Source organism: Neopelma chrysocephalum, unplaced genomic scaffold, assembly GCF_003984885.1.
Source record: "Neopelma chrysocephalum unplaced genomic scaffold, ASM398488v2 Primary Assembly neopelma1_85, whole genome shotgun sequence".
Lineage (NCBI taxonomy): Eukaryota > Metazoa > Chordata > Aves > Passeriformes > Pipridae > Neopelma > Neopelma chrysocephalum.
Genome location: NW_020897747.1, coordinates 1,567,908 through 1,584,386, shown reverse-complemented (window position 1 = coordinate 1,584,386; position 16,479 = coordinate 1,567,908). Strand labels below are relative to the sequence as shown.

The 16,479-nt window shown below is 46.7% G+C and overlaps 1 protein-coding gene across 20 annotated transcripts in view; it reads right to left on the bottom strand.

The window, feature by feature from the left end:
- Positions 1–16,479, bottom strand: part of JAKMIP3 (Janus kinase and microtubule interacting protein 3) — a 69,551-nt gene that overhangs the window by 28,479 nt on the left and 24,593 nt on the right. For 16 of the 20 annotated variants that reach the window (XM_027692239.1, XM_027692233.1, XM_027692244.1 and 13 more), the window contains 9 exons: positions 15,452–15,608; positions 14,503–14,737; positions 12,900–13,397; positions 5,627–5,842; positions 3,964–4,083; positions 3,392–3,538; positions 2,521–2,652; positions 2,001–2,036; positions 523–582 (listed from right to left, as the gene is read on the bottom strand). In XM_027692239.1, coding sequence (XP_027548040.1) covers positions 523–582; positions 2,001–2,036; positions 2,521–2,652; positions 3,392–3,538; positions 3,964–4,083; positions 5,627–5,842; positions 12,900–13,397; positions 14,503–14,637 — 1,344 coding nt within the window. In that variant the 5' untranslated portion in view covers positions 14,638–14,737; positions 15,452–15,608. The remainder of the gene's footprint in view (positions 1–522; positions 583–2,000; positions 2,037–2,520; positions 2,653–3,391; positions 3,539–3,963; positions 4,084–5,626; positions 5,843–12,899; positions 13,398–14,502; positions 14,738–15,451; positions 15,609–16,479) is intronic. The other 4 variants (XM_027692251.1, XM_027692254.1, XM_027692252.1 and 1 more) reach the window with 3 other exon arrangements.

The window sequence follows — 16,479 nt, the reverse complement described above, 5'->3', positions numbered from 1 at the left end:
ATAGTCTCTGACATTAAACCTTTCTGTGCCATTACAGTGTTAATATTTACATTAACACCCTGCCAAGTTCTCATTAACTAACATTCCCTTTTCCCTGAGCTCCAACCACGGCTTCTCGTAACGGGCAATTTTTGCATGTTACTAAACACCACCATGAATTATTTAAAACATACACATGTTTTCAGGCAGTACCATTAGAAGATCATTTTGAGATGTGTTAATTCATAAAATCTGTCTCCTCCTAAGACAACCACATCCCACCAACGTCCCACAGGGTAAGTGCAGAGCATGGAAAGGCTCAGAATGTGCAACGCAAAGGGGTGCCCTGCCCCTCCCAGATTTTTTCTAAATATCCCAAAACGGTCTGTGAATGCCCTTGAACTACATCAACCAAATTTAGGCTTAGGACCCATTTGCATACCCTTCAGGAGAACATTCCCCCGTGTGGCCCCGAGGTACCTGGAGCACCCCAGAACCAGCACTGCCCATCAGCATGTCACTATACAAGCCTTTTCTTTTTACCTTAGGAATTCTTGTCATTTTTTTCCTTTGCTTCCTGAACCTTAACAGCTTATCACGTTCCTGCAAGAACCAGAGACATGTGTTAGCTGTTTGCAGAGAGCTGCTATTCAAATGAACCACATCAGTGCTGGGGGCCATTGGGCAAGCAAGAAACAGGAATGTCACTGCTGGACACTGTCACCAGGCATGGGCTAGGTTACTCCAACAACTTTCAGGTTTGCATATACAAGTAGCTATTGCTCTTTATGGCCATGAAAATCTAACTAAAGTAAAGCTGATTATAAGCAACACAATGCAGTGAGACCTTGGGCTGCTCCATGAGGGACTGTAGCACTCCAGCCCACGCCCAGGCTCTGCTCTCCCTGACAAAAAAGAGAAGCAGAGACTGGTCCTGCCCTTGGCTCTGGTGGCTATTGGTGCCTCTGAAAGGTGCACACACATAATAGCCCCACTGTACAAAATTCAGGGACTGTTTGAACTCAGCACTTTCAGGGTCAGCTCCTTCTCTAAGGATCTGCAGGTTCCTAGCGACCCTGGGAAAAGGCTTGAGCACTTACTGCTGCCAGCATTTTTTTCCAATCAGAGGAAATCATGGAATCATCAAATCCCAGACTGGTTTGGGTTGGAAGGGACCTTAAATATCACCTTCTTCCATCCCCTGCCATGGGTAGGGACACCTTCCACTAGCCCAGGTTGCTCCAAGCCCTGTCCAACCTGGCCTTGGACACTGCCAGGGATGGGGCAGCCACAGCCTCTCTGGGCAACCTGTGCCAGGGTCTCACCACCCTCACAGGGAAGAATTCCTTCCACTTTGTGGAGTCAGGTCGACTTTTTACAGCGCTGAGAAAAAAGTCTCTGTTCTGGACTGCAAATCCAGGCAAAGCCCAGGATTGTAGAGGGGAAGTTCTAAAGGGGAACCCGTTAGATCTTTCATTTTAACCAGCTGGTAGAAGGGTGTGATGACATTGTGGGACACTGACAATGTGCCACTGCCATGAGCCCAATGGCAAATCCCACTGTCAGCAGCAGTGGCAGAGGACAATCGAACACTCATTGCTTGGCAATGGGGAACAGGACATCCCATCAATACCTATTAGTGCTTAACTCTACAAAGTCCCTGCTGGTCATAAACAGGGATGACTCGGGCAAGGGCAGGGGCTGAGCACAGGCCAGTGTGGGTCACACAAAGCCAGGGGTAACCTGAGTTAAAAAATGCAATTCCCATGTGGCAGAGCTGTCCTGGACATGGCTCTTGGCCACTGGGGCAGGTGGTGGGATTAGAGTTTTCCTCTCCACTATCACTGTGTTTTTCTCTGGTGAACAACTGCTGATACAACGTCTACATTGAGAAACCAGTGTGCCAGCTCACTGCTGAACAGAAATGGAAGGGAGAACAAATATTATTATACTCTGCCTCCTTTCCACAGACAGCAATTTAAAGTGTACAAACATGGGGAGGAAGTTAATGCCATTCTTACCATGACACTCTTCACATAGCCAGCAGTCTCCAGGGTCTGATGAAAAAGAATTAAATAATGTCAGTAAGTGGACAGGCTTAAAAAGAAAGGAAAGAAAAGTTATTTTCTGGAGGATTATTAGTATTTTGGTGCTTTCTGTTTCCAGAGACTGAGAATGTGTTGACAAAGAAGCAAACCCTCTAACCCAGCATTACAGACCACCCTCTGTACACAGGAATCTTTAGCCCCAGTGATGTCTCCAGCTGAAGGAGCTCAGATACTTTCCCTCACAGGTGCTGGATTTGGCCACCAGCACATCTACCAGACGTGGCTTTGTCCTGCCAGTGCAATGCAGATGGAAAGGGTTTTTCCAAACACCACACCACAGATTGATTACTTTTATTACCACTAAGCACAAAAATGCCTGCCAGGTTCCACTGCTGTGCCTGTGGGCTCCCAGGACCCTGAGCATCCCTTGCTTAGGCTTCCTCTGCCCTGCCCTTGGTCACTCTCCTGTGAGAGCAGCACTGTTCCATCTTACCTTGGAGAGTTCATCAATGATGTTTTGCTGCTCAACAACTTGTAGTCTCAGGAAATCAACTTCTCTTTCTTCCTGGCTGTGGTCAAGGTCATTTAAGGAGCTTGGTCTCCTTATTGCTCCAGTTCTTTGCCTCTAAAACCAAAAACCACAGGGCAGATGAGGAAATGATCAGGAGGCTTTGCCAAAGGACTTGTCTAACCCTTCCCTGTACAATGAGTGGTGCATGTCTCTAATGGCTGTTCTGGCAGCTCTCCTGCTCTCCTTTTGTTGAGTCTCACATCCAGGCTGCAAATGTACTGGCTGGTCCTGCTCCTCTGATTGGAAAAAAGGGCAGAATCACAAGTGCAGATTTCCCAGGCATTACCAGGTGATTCTGGCAGGAAAGTCAAACCTGAATCATAGAATCCCAGACTGATTTGCATTGGAAGGGACCTTAAAGACAGTCCAGTCCTACCCCCTGCCACAAGCAGGGACACCTTCCACTAGACCAGGTTGCTCTAAGCCCTGTCCAACCTGGCCTGGAACACTTCCAGGGATGGGGTATGAAATGGGGAGATCTGTGCCCATGTGGAGGCTGAGCAGCCCCCGAGGGAGCAGTCGCTCGATCAACATGTGCAAAGCTCACACCACTCCTTTCCTTCAGAGCTATTTGTCTTCAAGGCTAAAATAGATCCTACACTGTGTTTTTTTACATTTTACATGTTTATGTAAAACCAAACATGTCCAAACCAAACCACTCCACAGCACATCTCATCAAGAGCTGGAGTGGGAGCAGCTTCCTATGGAACCAGTAGGTTTGGGATGATGCCTGACCCCCTCAGCCTCATCAGTTCCAGCCCCCCCATTCTCCCAGGAGCACACAGATTCTCACCATCGCGATATTTTCTTGTGTCACAAATTTCAATTTATTTTCCATTCGACGTAAGGCATGTGACAACTCCTCATTCTTCCTACTAAGGCGTTTGTTCTTGTCCAGAATGGGCTTATACTGACTTTCTGCTTCTCTGAGACGTTTTAACTGAAAGATAAAGAGAGAGTTAACACCTCTGGAGCTTTTTCAGTGAATATATTAATAATTTTCTTTAACAATCACACTAGCAGTATTTCCTCCTCATGAAAAGCATAATTGATTAAAAACTCTTGGTGTTTTCCTATGGGAAGAGATCATTCCTCCTTCATGAGATATTCAATCTGTGAAACAAAGGTTCCATATGGGGCATGTATTTATTTTTAAAAGGAAACAAAAATAATTCCAGCTAATGCCACCTCAAAAATTCGTTGTCATACAAGCCAAGAAGAGGGTGACATGGCACAGCACTGAACAGAGAGCAAAGGAGGGGCAGCCAAGATTTCCAAACAGCACAGGAGAAATATCCCGGCATTTCTGGGACAAGGCACGGCCCCGGCAGCACATCCCCCAGTCCCCATCCCTGCTGCCCTCACCAGCTCGTTCCTCTCCTCCGACAGCAGGGCGTTCCGGTCCTCCAGCTTCCTGATGATGCCGCTCAGCTCCGCGATTTTCAGTTGGAAGCGCCGGGCATCCTTTTCATCCAACTGCTGTTCCTAAAACAAAGATCAACTGCAAATAACTGTTCATAAGTGTACACGCCAGAGCAGGTTTTCAAAGCTCAAACTTTTTCTTATCCCAAATCCAAGCATTTCAAAACATTATCGGGCAGAGTGTAACCCATGGAACCCAAGTGACCATGGAAAGCTGCGGGATGAGACCAACGGAAAGTCAGGAGTGGAAATGTAACAAAGAATGCAAATGCAGAAGTATGTATATGTATATGTATATGTATATGCATATGCAAAGTCACAAATGGTAAACTTGGAAACAGAAAATATCCAACTGAAGGCCATGTTCCAATGATGCCACTGTTGAACTGAGAGCTTCAGACACATTGCTCACTGAGGTCTTGGCCATAAGAAAATGATATTAAAATTACTGAAGTGCAAATGGGGAAAATCCATGAAATTTTGCCATTGCAAAAGCTCTTCTTCCACAAAGCTGTGACCTTTATGGGGTCCTAAAGGGTCACTTGTCACTTTACTTGAGTGAAAATGCTTAAATCAAATCAGAAAGGAATAGAGATATAGATAGATGTGTTCTCATTCAGAGAAGTTACAGCTATTGACAAATGTGACAGACTTTTCCCCTTCTCTAGGACTTGATCTGGTCTTTGGCAGAAGTTGAATACAACTCAAAGAGGCAAATTAGCGCCCACAGTGCAGGTGGCACTTTTTGGGAGGTCTAGGGTTCCTCATTCAACAGGTGCAGGAGAGGCTTGGGCCAAAGAATGAAATAGATAGGTTTGCTCATGTATAAATTTTACACTTGTACTGAGAAAATCAAGGCTCTTGCAAAAGAAATCTTGATGAGGATCAGCAATGAGGACGACCCGCACACGTCAGAGGTACGAGGTCAGTTACTTGAGGGGTTTGTCTGAGCAAAGGAAGGCCAAAGCAGAAAGGGGCCAGAGTCACATTGAAAAAGGCACTGTGGAAGGGTGACTAAAATTGAATGTTTTGGATATTGCAGAAAATAAATAGGAAGGAGCAGGTTAGGAGGTCTTTGATTCACTTTGTGGCCCGCTGACAGCGAGAGCACTTGGCAGGTATCCCAGGGGGCTGTGGGGTTTCCATGCTCTCACCACTGACTGCCTTCCCCCATTCCCTCTGTAACTGGCCTCGTCCATCTGCTCCCCGAGCCCCGTGCTCGCGGTTCCAGAGCTGCACACATACATCACTTGGTGAGAAATGCATTTGCATCGTTTGTTGGCAGAATCGTGTCAAACTGTCAAACTAAGGCGGGTGGCTGAGCATGGTACAGTGAGGAGAAGGAGAGAAAGAACAGAGAAATTTCCCCCTGCTGACACAACCAAACCAAACCGACCGGGAAACAAAGCGACAGAAAGCAAAGGCTCTCCCATGACAGGGTTTGATTTGAAATCAATGGTTTGGATAAAGCAGGAGCACGGAGCGGGTGCCTCAGGCTCCCCGGTATGGCCATGGGAAAGCTCTTGCTCCAGGGAGCACTCATCAAGATTCTGTCACTTGGTGCCCTTTGGTCGCTGTTTAGGTGAAACCACGTGAAAGTGCTTACGGGGCTTCCCGAATGATCTGAAGCGTCTCCTGCACCACTTGCATAAGGAAGTTCCCGCTTGGGGCTGCTCAGATGCCGGTCAGACTCTTTGAGCTGGGACAGTTGTTCATCTAAAGCCTCCTTTTGGAGCTGCAGTCTCTGAGCATGCCCGGCTCGCACCCCTAACTCTCTCTCCAGCACGAAGACTGCTCTGTCCTTAAACTTAATCTCCTCCATCTACAAGGAGAACAGAACACAATCACACAGGAGCAGCGGCTCGACAACAGCATCCCGGAGAACCCCTGCCCACGGAAACACAGCACCGCTCCCGGGAGCCAGAACATGGACACCGGACAGTGAACATCAGGCTCAATCACTTCAGGAACATCGCCCTTCTCCTGGGACAACCCAGAGGGAAATCTCTTTTTCGGCAGGAATTTCGTCATTAAAATGATTCGGAAATACCCCATGCTCTTATCACCATTTCAGAATACCTTAAAAAAAATTAAAACTTAACATTCACATCACAGTTCGATTGGCTCACTCGAACATTTTAATGATTTTGCAGCATTTTTCTTGGGCATCACCTTTGGAAATTTTGAATTCATAATTTTTAAAGAAAAATACTAAAATGTGATTATCCTTTTATTTGCAAAATATAGAAGGAATGTATTTTTTTAAATTTTTTCCCCAAAAGTCTCTCATGTGAGCAATTTAATCATTCCCTTCCTATGAGAGGTTTTGCTTATACATAATAAACATTATGCAAAATCATTAAGTGCTTAAATGACAAATGTCCAGTGACCTCTAATTCTCTTTTTCCCTGTTTGCCTGTGCTGAGGGGCTGTGCACATCCCATGGGATCAGCCAGGATCCAACCCTTGTGAAGGGTGGTTGGGCCCTGCCTAATTATGGAAAATCCCTAATCCCAGCCCAAATTGCCTTGGGTGCCTGTGCTGCTGCACCCACTGCAGCAGGATCTGCGGCTCTTCCCAGCTGGATCACAGACACATACATTAAACATGGATGTAAAGCATTAATTATGCTCACACACTACATGTGTTACAGACACTGATTCTTTGGAAAGAAAGAAATCACATCCATCCCCTCAGGTGTCTGTGAGCTGGTTTAAGACACCATAAACACAAGATTTTTAGCATTAGTTTTTGAGACTTTAGACATTTAATTTCAAGCATCCCTTTTTAAACCTGGCCTGCTTGAAATAAGCACATTTTGCCTTGTGAGAAGTGTTAATACTTTTATCTCTGCTTTGTCTGTAAACCTGGAAAAAAATTACATTGGGGATCAACAGTCACTCCAAGGACTTTGTGGATACCAATATGGCCCAGTCAAGAGAAAAACAGGTGCTGGCAGGTCACACAGGTATCAGGAGAGTCAAGTGGAGCAGATGAAATGTATTTTGGGTGCCACGGTCTTTCAAAAATGTTCATGAAGGCAGTGCCTGCTAACTTTGAATGAAACAAAGAGATGGCTCCTGAGCACCTGAGGTCCTTCTGCTAAATGCCTAATCAGGGAGAAATCTACATAGATGTACAGATGACAAGGGAACACATCATCAAATGATTATTTGCCAAAATAAGCAGAATACTGGCTAGTTGATCCCTATTTATACGAAAACAAAGACATGTTACAACAAAGGCAACACATGAAATCAGGAGGAACAAAGAAACTGGAGAAAACACAAAACATTTCACAGCATTTCACTAATGGTTTGTTGTCCAGGAAAAAAAAAAAAGCAAACCCCAGACAAAATCATAAACCACAAGGAAACATCAGCATTCCCATTTTCCTTCATATCATTAAATTCCCGTAAGTGAAACATGCACACAACAGTTTGGTGTCTGCAGCCCGTTACTAAACACAAATGTTGCAGAAACAGCACAAATGGAAGGAAGCATTTCCCTGGAAAACGGCATCCAGTCATTAATAAAATTAAGGACATGTACAGACAAGAGACCCCTCAGAACTCACTGGAATTGGTGCCGGTTGCCCGGGGCAGGTGCCCAGTCCGGCCTCATTCTGCGCTGAGCTGGACCGGGGACACTCTGGGGCTCCTCTCCCTGCTCCCACCCCTGCCTGATGGCTTGGGTGCTTGGGAAGGGCTTGGGAAGGGCTTGGGAAGGGGCGTCAGCATGCAGGAGCATCCAACCACCTGCGAGACACCCCGCGCCGTGGATATTCCCACTTTATTCCAGAGGCTGGGATGAATATTTATGCTTTATGCTAATTCATACCCAGCCGTGAGCACAGCTGATGCCAATTACACAAATACAGCGCCTGCAAGGTGAAATCTGCTGTTCCCTCCTCGTGCTCCCCAGCGCACACCCGGCACAGCCCGACCCTCCGATGGCTTTAGGCCGTGACTCTTTCAAACGTATCGTTTCCATCCTGATTCAAACCCAACGCATAGTTCCTGCTTGGGGAATTTCTCCCTGCAATGTTCCTGGGGCCTTTGCAAACTGACAGACGCTGTCAGAAATGGCCTTTGAAGATCCCAGTGCCTGGGATCAAAGCCAGTCCCGCCGGGCAGGGGGCACACACAGAGGGGAATCCCTGTCCGGCTGGAGCTGCTCCATGACAGACACGTTTCCCAGCGGATACAGCGTCGGAGCTGGCAGCTAGGACATGTGAGGAGACCTGTCCCCAGCCTGGTCCCCAGATGGGACTGGTGGCTGGGTGATGAGGTGCCCAGGTGAGAGGAGAGGGGGTGGCTCTTGGGAGCGTTCAGGCACAGGGGGCACAGGGGACACATGCCCTGCTCGTCCACCTTCCCTCCCTAGAGATAAACCCCACCGCCTCCTGGTGAGACCTGTCACCCAGCAGCAGCAGCAGCCAGATTCACTCAGAATCTTGGCTTGGGTTTAGAGGGGCCCGAAAGCTCATCTTGGTCCAACCCCCAGTGGAACCATCCCGTGCCACTGGTCACTGCCATGAATGAAGTGTGGGGTGTCCCAGACCCCCTGGAGGCAGAAACCCCATGTCCAGTGCCAGCAGCTTCCAAGCTCTTCCAGAGGCCCCAGTCCAAGCCCTCTGTCAGGTGTGTTGTGGCACAGCACCACAGTCACAGCTCAGAAGACAGCAGGACCACAGAGAAAAATGTTTTTTAAACCCTGGCCTGTGAGACAACAAAGGAATGACTCAGAACTCAGGAGGTTCATTGACCTTGTTAAGTGTAGGGGTAATGTTGTCTGGCTTTTAATATACAACAAAATCCTCCAGTCCAGGTTTTAGTTGGAAAAAATACTGTTGGAAATGAGGGTCAAATCACAAATGACTAAAAAATGCCCAGCTGGCAGAAGGAATGACTCCCTTGAATGCTGTGTGCACCTTTCAGTGTAGGTGAGTGCTGAGCCACCTTTATAATACCAAATATGGGGATTTCTCACCACATGAAGGAATCAAAAGGAGAAGACAAAGACTAAATCAATCACCGATAAAATTAATATTTAAAAAGTCAGCTTCCTACCCTTTCATCTGATCCCACCCTTTAAATCAGACATCTTCACTAATTTACCACTGTCTGACAAGGAGCTCAGGGTCTCTGTCTGAGAACACAGAGGTTCAGAATGGTGCAGAAAACCTCCTTCTTCTCTTTGGCTATGGGATGGCACTGCCATGAGGAACCCATGAGGGTCTCAATGACCAGTGGTCTTACAGAGGTAATGGAGCAAGTTATTAAAGCTTTTTGTAGTCATCATCAGCTAAAGTTTATCTAAATTGAAAATAACCACAACTCCGCCTCTAATAAATCTAATTCACTCAGTTTTTCTGATTTCTCAGTACCCTGGTAAAGGAGCCAGGAGGAAGGAGGCTGCAGTGGCCATGGCTGTGCAGAACTTCTCCTTCCTGAGTAGTCTACAGCTAATTAAAATTTAAATGCTTTTCACCACGTTGAATTCTGGTTCCCATCAAGCAAACTTTGAGGCCAACTAATCACAGGGAACCCTCCTGACTGAAAGCTGCCTCCCCTGGCTGTGCACACACTAACTCAGGGAGTGCTCCTGAGCATACAAATGTAATTAAATACATCCACGTAGTATTTTAGGCTGGTTTAAAATGCACAAATTGAAATTTAAAACTGGTTTACTAAAATTAGAAATTCTCTCGAAAGGAGGCCGTTCCACACGTCCTCGTTACCATCTGCAAGGGAATTTCATCTCTTGCAGCACCATTGCTGAACGTTCTGAGCCAGGGACAGCTCAACTGGGTTAGTTGAACGTCTCTGGGGAGCCTCACGCTCAGACTGTACAGACACAAACAGCACGAGCCATATGTGCAAACACAAAACACGAGCCCAGAACAGCCTGAACACACATTTTGGAGAAACACATTATTCCCTTTCCTGGGCTGTCCACAGTGCTGAGAGATGCTCAGCCCTCCTGCATTGGACTGGTCCAAAGCCGTTGGATCCACGAGTAATAGTCACCCTGAACCTGGAAATAACTACAGTAAAGAGCTGGGATTTTTATTTGGTAAATACTCAGAATCACAGAATCATTTGGGCCGGAAAAGCCCTCCCAGACCATCGAGTCCAACCTGTGCCCAATCCTCACCTTGTCACCCAGCCCAGAGCACTGAGTGCCACGTCCAGTCCTTCCTTGGACACCTCCAGGGATGGGGACTCCACCACCTCCCTGGGCAGCCCCTTCCAATGCCTGAACACCTCTTCCGGGAAGAAATTCCTCCTGATGTCCAACCTGAACCATGTCTGGCACAGCTTGAGGCTGTTTCTTCTTGTCCTGTCCCTTGTTCCCTGGGAGCAGAGCCCGACCCTCACCTGGCTCCCCCCTCCTGTCAGGGAGTTGTAGAGAGTGAGAAGATCTTTTTGACTGGTCACAGGTTGGACTTGGTGACCTTGGAGGTCTTTTCCAGCCTTAAATATTCTGTGATTCTATGACTTGGAAATGAAGAGCTGAACCTATCAGACATCAATCACTTCAAAAACAACCTTGTGCTAAGGGGCTTCACACCATTGCAAAGCCAAACCCAGACGAGTACAACTCGTTTTTCTCTACTCTGACTAAACTAAAAAATAACTCTTTTTCTAGGCATGAAATTAAAATTCGCCCAAAGGCTACTCCCTCCTTGATTAAAACAACTAAATAATCCATTGTACACAAACCATGATGCTTTTAAACCCTGAGCTGAATCCTTGGGCAGCTCAGGGCTGGCCCCTCAGCTGTCAGTGCCATGGGATGCAGGTGTGATTCCAGAGCTCTGTGGGATGGATGGACCTGCTCAGCTCCAGCTCCCCTGTGTGTCTCTGCCTCACTGCAGCCCCACTGAGGCTCAAGGACTGCACTTTATGGCTGGGTCCTCTCTGAAAAGGAAGGAAACACTGGTTTCCAGTGATAGTTGAAGTGTTTTGGGAATTGCCTCATTTTCATAGAGAGCTTTTATCACATGAGACAGCACCAGCCTTTCCCCCAAACATCAGGGCCCTCCCTGCAAGGTGCCGGAGCCACCAGTCCACACTGAAATTATTTCTGGTTGAGTCAATGGAGCTGAGAGTACTTGAAGCCATCCAGGAAGCACTCAGGGCTTGGTGAAACCATGGCATCAGGTAATTTCATTAGTGGAGTTTAACTAATCTCATTCTTTCTAGCAGGAATTTAAAAAAAAAAAGTTTGATTTTCAAAGGCAATTTAGAAAACATACCATCAAACCACTCTATTCCTTATAACTAAGACCATACTTATTTAACAGCTTCTCCATTAAGGGCCATTAGTGGGGACTTTCCATGTGATGCAGCAAGTTTATTTAGGATGTCCATTAGCCACCCTTTCGCTGGGATGTATGAAATCAATGCACCAGCAATGAATGGTTAGAGGAAGGGACTTACTCTGCAGGATATTTGAACAGCATCAACAGATCAGTTGGTTACAAACTATTTTAACATCCTCTCTTCATAAAAATAAAATAATCTATGAAAAAAAACTTAACAACCTAAACTCTGAGAGAAGTGGTGGCTAAATAAAGGTAGGAAACACTCTCCTAGTGGTGTATCAGTCCCTGCCAGGCCCTTTGGGTCATCAGGACATGGGTGATGATGTTCCAGTCCTGGGATGGGTAGGAGGTTCTGCCAGGTGGTCCCTACAGCAAGGCTACACTGCCAGGCTTTGATTTGGGGCCAGGCTGCAAGCAATTTGGGCATTATTAATTGTTTTTTAGGATTTGGATAATAGCCTAGGATCAATGGCTTAGGAGAAACATGGATGAGTTTGCACCAGGACACCGTGTGGCAAACACAGAACGATGGTGACATCACAGAAATACTGAGACAAGACCCAAAATACACATGATGGGAGCATGGCTGTCTTCCCAGGTCCTTGGGGAAGGCAGAGGCAGTTCAGGGATACACTCCCTGTGCACTCACAAGATGGGAATCCCAAGGCAAGAGTCTGAGACAGCAGTGGAGAATAAACCACCCTGAACCCCAGGAGGTGCTGGTGGCCTGCCTGGCTCTCATGCACAGGCTCCCTGTAAGGGAGCTCCCTCCTGCAGGAAGTTTCCCCCTTTTCCAAGGACCATGATCCATTTCAATCTCCCCAGCCAGTTTCCAAACATGCTGGAGGAGCACTCCAAAGCACAAGAGTGAAGCTCTTGCCTTTGAGACAGGAGCTGTTGCACCTGAGGCTATGAAGCTGGATTAGGTGAGTGCAGGCTGAGCAGCCCCACACAAAGGGCCTGTGAGGATCCGGGGAGCAGAGGAGATGAGGATCCCAGGGACCTGCTGGGATCGGGAGCCTGTGGAGTCAGGCAGGAGAACCAGCCCCTGTCCAGGGGAAAGCCACCAAGGTGGGTATGGAGAGGAATTCCCCCTGAATGCCTTGCTGGGTATGTAGGACTCAGGGATGCAGAAGAAGAGCATTTTGGGTTTCTGTAGGGCTCATTTTGGGATGTTCACCCGAACTAGCAAAGGCAGGAAAAGGGAGGGACCAAGCAACACTTGGTGAGGAAATAAAGGCCTAGACCCAGAAACATAACTCTTCTGTAGCATTCCCCTAAGCAGTCAGGAACCTGAGAGTTCTTCCTGATGTCTGAAATGTGAACAACATTAATAGGCACTGACACGGATAGAGAGGTTCCTTACAAAACATCCTGATAGTTTTAAAAAACAGTTCAACATCTCTACTAGTAAATGTAAAACAGGTTTGAAGCAACTTCCAAATTTTCAAAACCCACACTTATCCCCTCAGCTGAGTCCAGCACTGATAATTTCCTGACTATCCATAACGTAAGTTAAACCACAGATGAAAAGAGCAACACGTACCAGCCTACGAATCTCTCTCTCGCACTCCCTCTTGATCCTGGTGATTTCCTCCTGGTGCAGGTGATACACACTCCTGATCTCCGCTGCTTTGATTTTGTCAGCTTGGATGACCATGGTTAGAGCCTCCTCCACTTGTTTCTTAGCCCCCTTCAGCTCGGAAATCTCCTGCTGCATTTTGATTTTCTCCACCTCAAAGCCTCTCTTGGCCTCCTCCTTGGCCTCCGAGAGCAGCACCGTTTTCACCTTGTCGGGACCCCCATCGCGCACGGCGTTGAGCAGGGTCTGCAGTCTCTGGATTTCATTGTCCTTAATTTTTATTACTCTGAGCAGTTCAGCTTCGTGCTGCCTCAGAAGTGCTTCTCGAACAGCTTGGAGCTCCTTCATTTTGTCCTCATGCAGTTTGACTTTGAGCTCTGTGACCACCACGGTGCTTTTATGCTGTTCGTGCTCCTTGATTTGCTTCACTTCCTGGTTTTTCTCTCTTTCCAACTTGCTGACCTACAAGGAAAAGCAGAAAGTACTCTATTGTCAATCAACAAAATGATTAGTACAAATTATTATATTACTTAAAAATTATACAGGTCACTTTACAATGTCAGAGTTCAATGCTGTATGTCTGTGTCTACAGATTCATAGCAAAGCCCTTTCACTGGATACCAGCACAAACAGAAATATCTGCATATTTAGAAAAAGAAACAAAAATATATCATTACCATTTTGCAAATTATTGATACTGAGGCTGAAAGCCCAGGTACCAACGCTGATTTTAGCATCTTTTTCTATCTTCAGAATTAAAAAATTATCCCTTGAAATCTTATGGACTGTTTAATTCACCCAAATCAGTGCTCTAGAAAGCATGTGATACACAATATAAATAATTAGCACAAATTTATGCAGGATGGAGAGAACCCATGTGACCAAACCACCCACATCCAAACACTGGAGGAAGTGTACGCTCAGAAACTGGGCTGACGTGGGTATACCAGGTGCTACAAACAGATTAATGTGTGAGACAATACACATCTAGGAACCAGGCAGTATCTTGTGAGTAAGGCTGAGTCCTTACTTTAGTCTGCAGAAGCTCTCACACCACATCACCAGTGGAATACATGAGAAGCCAGATGCCAAGCCACCCTTTTGGCTTGTCAGGCACAGAGACCCAACCTGCACAGAGCACACGTGCACAGGGAAGACATACAAAGCTCCTGTGAAACCCCAAACAGCTGCATTTTACCAGATGCTTTCTAAGCAATGAGTTATTCAGTGCAAATAACTGACTGTACCCGAGCACACAGTGCTCAGATGATGTCTCAATTTAAAACCATGACATGAACTCTAAAGTAGCCATGACCAGAAGTGGTGGGGGAGAAGAGAGAGAAGGAAATAAGAGTCCTCAGCCTTAAAACTGCAAATGCTGCTTCACATCAAAAGGATTAACAGATCTTCTATTTTTATATCATATATATATATATATGTTGGATTCATAGTCTGCAATGCCTCATAATGATACAAATGTATCAGGCAGCCATGAGTGGGGCAGGGAGTGGTCAAAAACAACAGACTACACTGAGATTGCTGGGGGAAGGAAAGGGAAGCTGCACACCTTACTCTTTTCCTGCTGGAGCTCTATCTGGATGTCAGTGAGCTTGGCCCTGAGCTCCTCATTGGCAGCCTGCAGGGCGGCCAAGGCGTCCGGCTTGTCCCCTCTGGCCCGGCTGCTGGAGCCCTTCTTGGACATGGTGAGGCCGTGGCAGGGAGGGCAATCCCGCCTGGAGCCCCCGGCCCAGCACTTGCTCCGGCTCCTGCGCCTCCCGCCGGAACACTACATCTTCCTGTGCCTGGAAAAGGGAGAGCACAGTCACACAGCACTGCCAGAGAGAGGGGTGGGCAGGGATGGGACACCACCACACATACGAGGCACTTCCACACACATGAGGGACAGGGCAGCCAGCTGAAGGGGCTCTTCCCTGCATTGAGTATGGAATCACAGATTTGTTCAGGCTGGAAAAGCCTTCTGAGCCCATAGGGTCCAACCAGCTCTGCCAAGACCATGGATAATAGCCTTGGATAATAACCCTATGGTTAACCATGGATAATAACCCTAACCCGTGTCCCCAAGTGCCACATCCACACAGCTTTTAAATCCCTTCAGGGATGGGGACTCCACCACTGCCCTGGGCAGCTGTGCCAGGGCTGGACAAACCTTCTGGTGATGGAATTTTCCCCAATATTCAACCTAAACCTGCCCTGGTGCAACTTGATGCCATTTTCTCTTGTCCTGTCACTTGTCACGTGGGAGAAGAGCCCAACCTCTACACCCTCCTGTCAGGGAGTGTCTCATCCCTTCATCTGCACTGGAATTCACACAGCGCAAAGGATCTGAAATGTTCATAAGGGATGTCCACACACCATCCCCTGGCACTGTCAAGGCCTGGAAAAAGCAACCCTGGGAAAACTACTTTCATAGAATCATAAAATCATGGAATCACAGGATCATTATATTACAAAATTCCACAGAAAAAGCAGCTCAAATTTGGGAGAATATTTCCAACCTTTTTTATTCTAATCTTGTTAATGTGGATAACAATTTCCTTGGATGATGACCTTCAGTGCTTTGGTTTATTCCTCATGACTCATGGTCAAAACCACAATGGAGCAGCACCGTTCCCTGTCGGAGCGCGAGTGAAGGGGCTTCACAGGTCAGGGCAGCTGTAACGAGAAAATAACAATCAATGATAATGTAAAATAGCAACTATGGAATAACAGAATAATAACAATAATAACAACAATAACATTACTCTGATTTGAATTCTAAGAGCAAAATCCTGACTCTATTATGGAGAAAAGAGCCAAGGAAGGCAGCGGCTCCAGGGATATATAAATGGGCTACAGAGCTGAGAGAAGGCTGAGACCATCTGGGAGAGGGGCTGGAGTTTGGGAGGCACAGGGCAAAGCTGCTGAGAACTGGAAAAATCACATAGGACAGGCAGTTACTACACATCTGTACTGGGTCAGAGGGACAGTGGGAAGGCTGAGACTTAAGAGAAACAAGTAAGAGAATAAAATAACATTTCTGATACTAATTGTCCAAATCAAAGTGGTACAGTCTCAGTTCTGCTGCTTCTCAGGCTGATACTTGACTTTGTAGCCTAGAAGTGTCTATAAAAAGAAACATGTTTGGTTGGGCAAATAAATAGAAATAAATTAAATTTTAAAGATGTTGCCTGAAAAACCTGTAACAGGAGCAGATGTTCTTTGCATCTAATATTCTTGCTGCTTTGTGCGAGCAGACACAACGCACCAGTGATCTACAATGGAGCTTTAAACCCTCTTTCTTTATTGATATAAAAATGGGGCAGCCTATAGCCACGGGCACAGGGCTCTACCTGCTACGACGAGTGAGGCCTTTGTGCACTTCACAATTCTTTTCTTCAGTGATCTCCTATAATGGCAGAGGCAGCGGTGAGCCAGGTTATCTCACAACCTGAGGAAACGAGCGGTGCACTACAAGCTTTAACTGCTTCCACTTGAATGGCAGACAAATCACAATTTGAATGGTACAGGGATTTGTGAGAGTAAT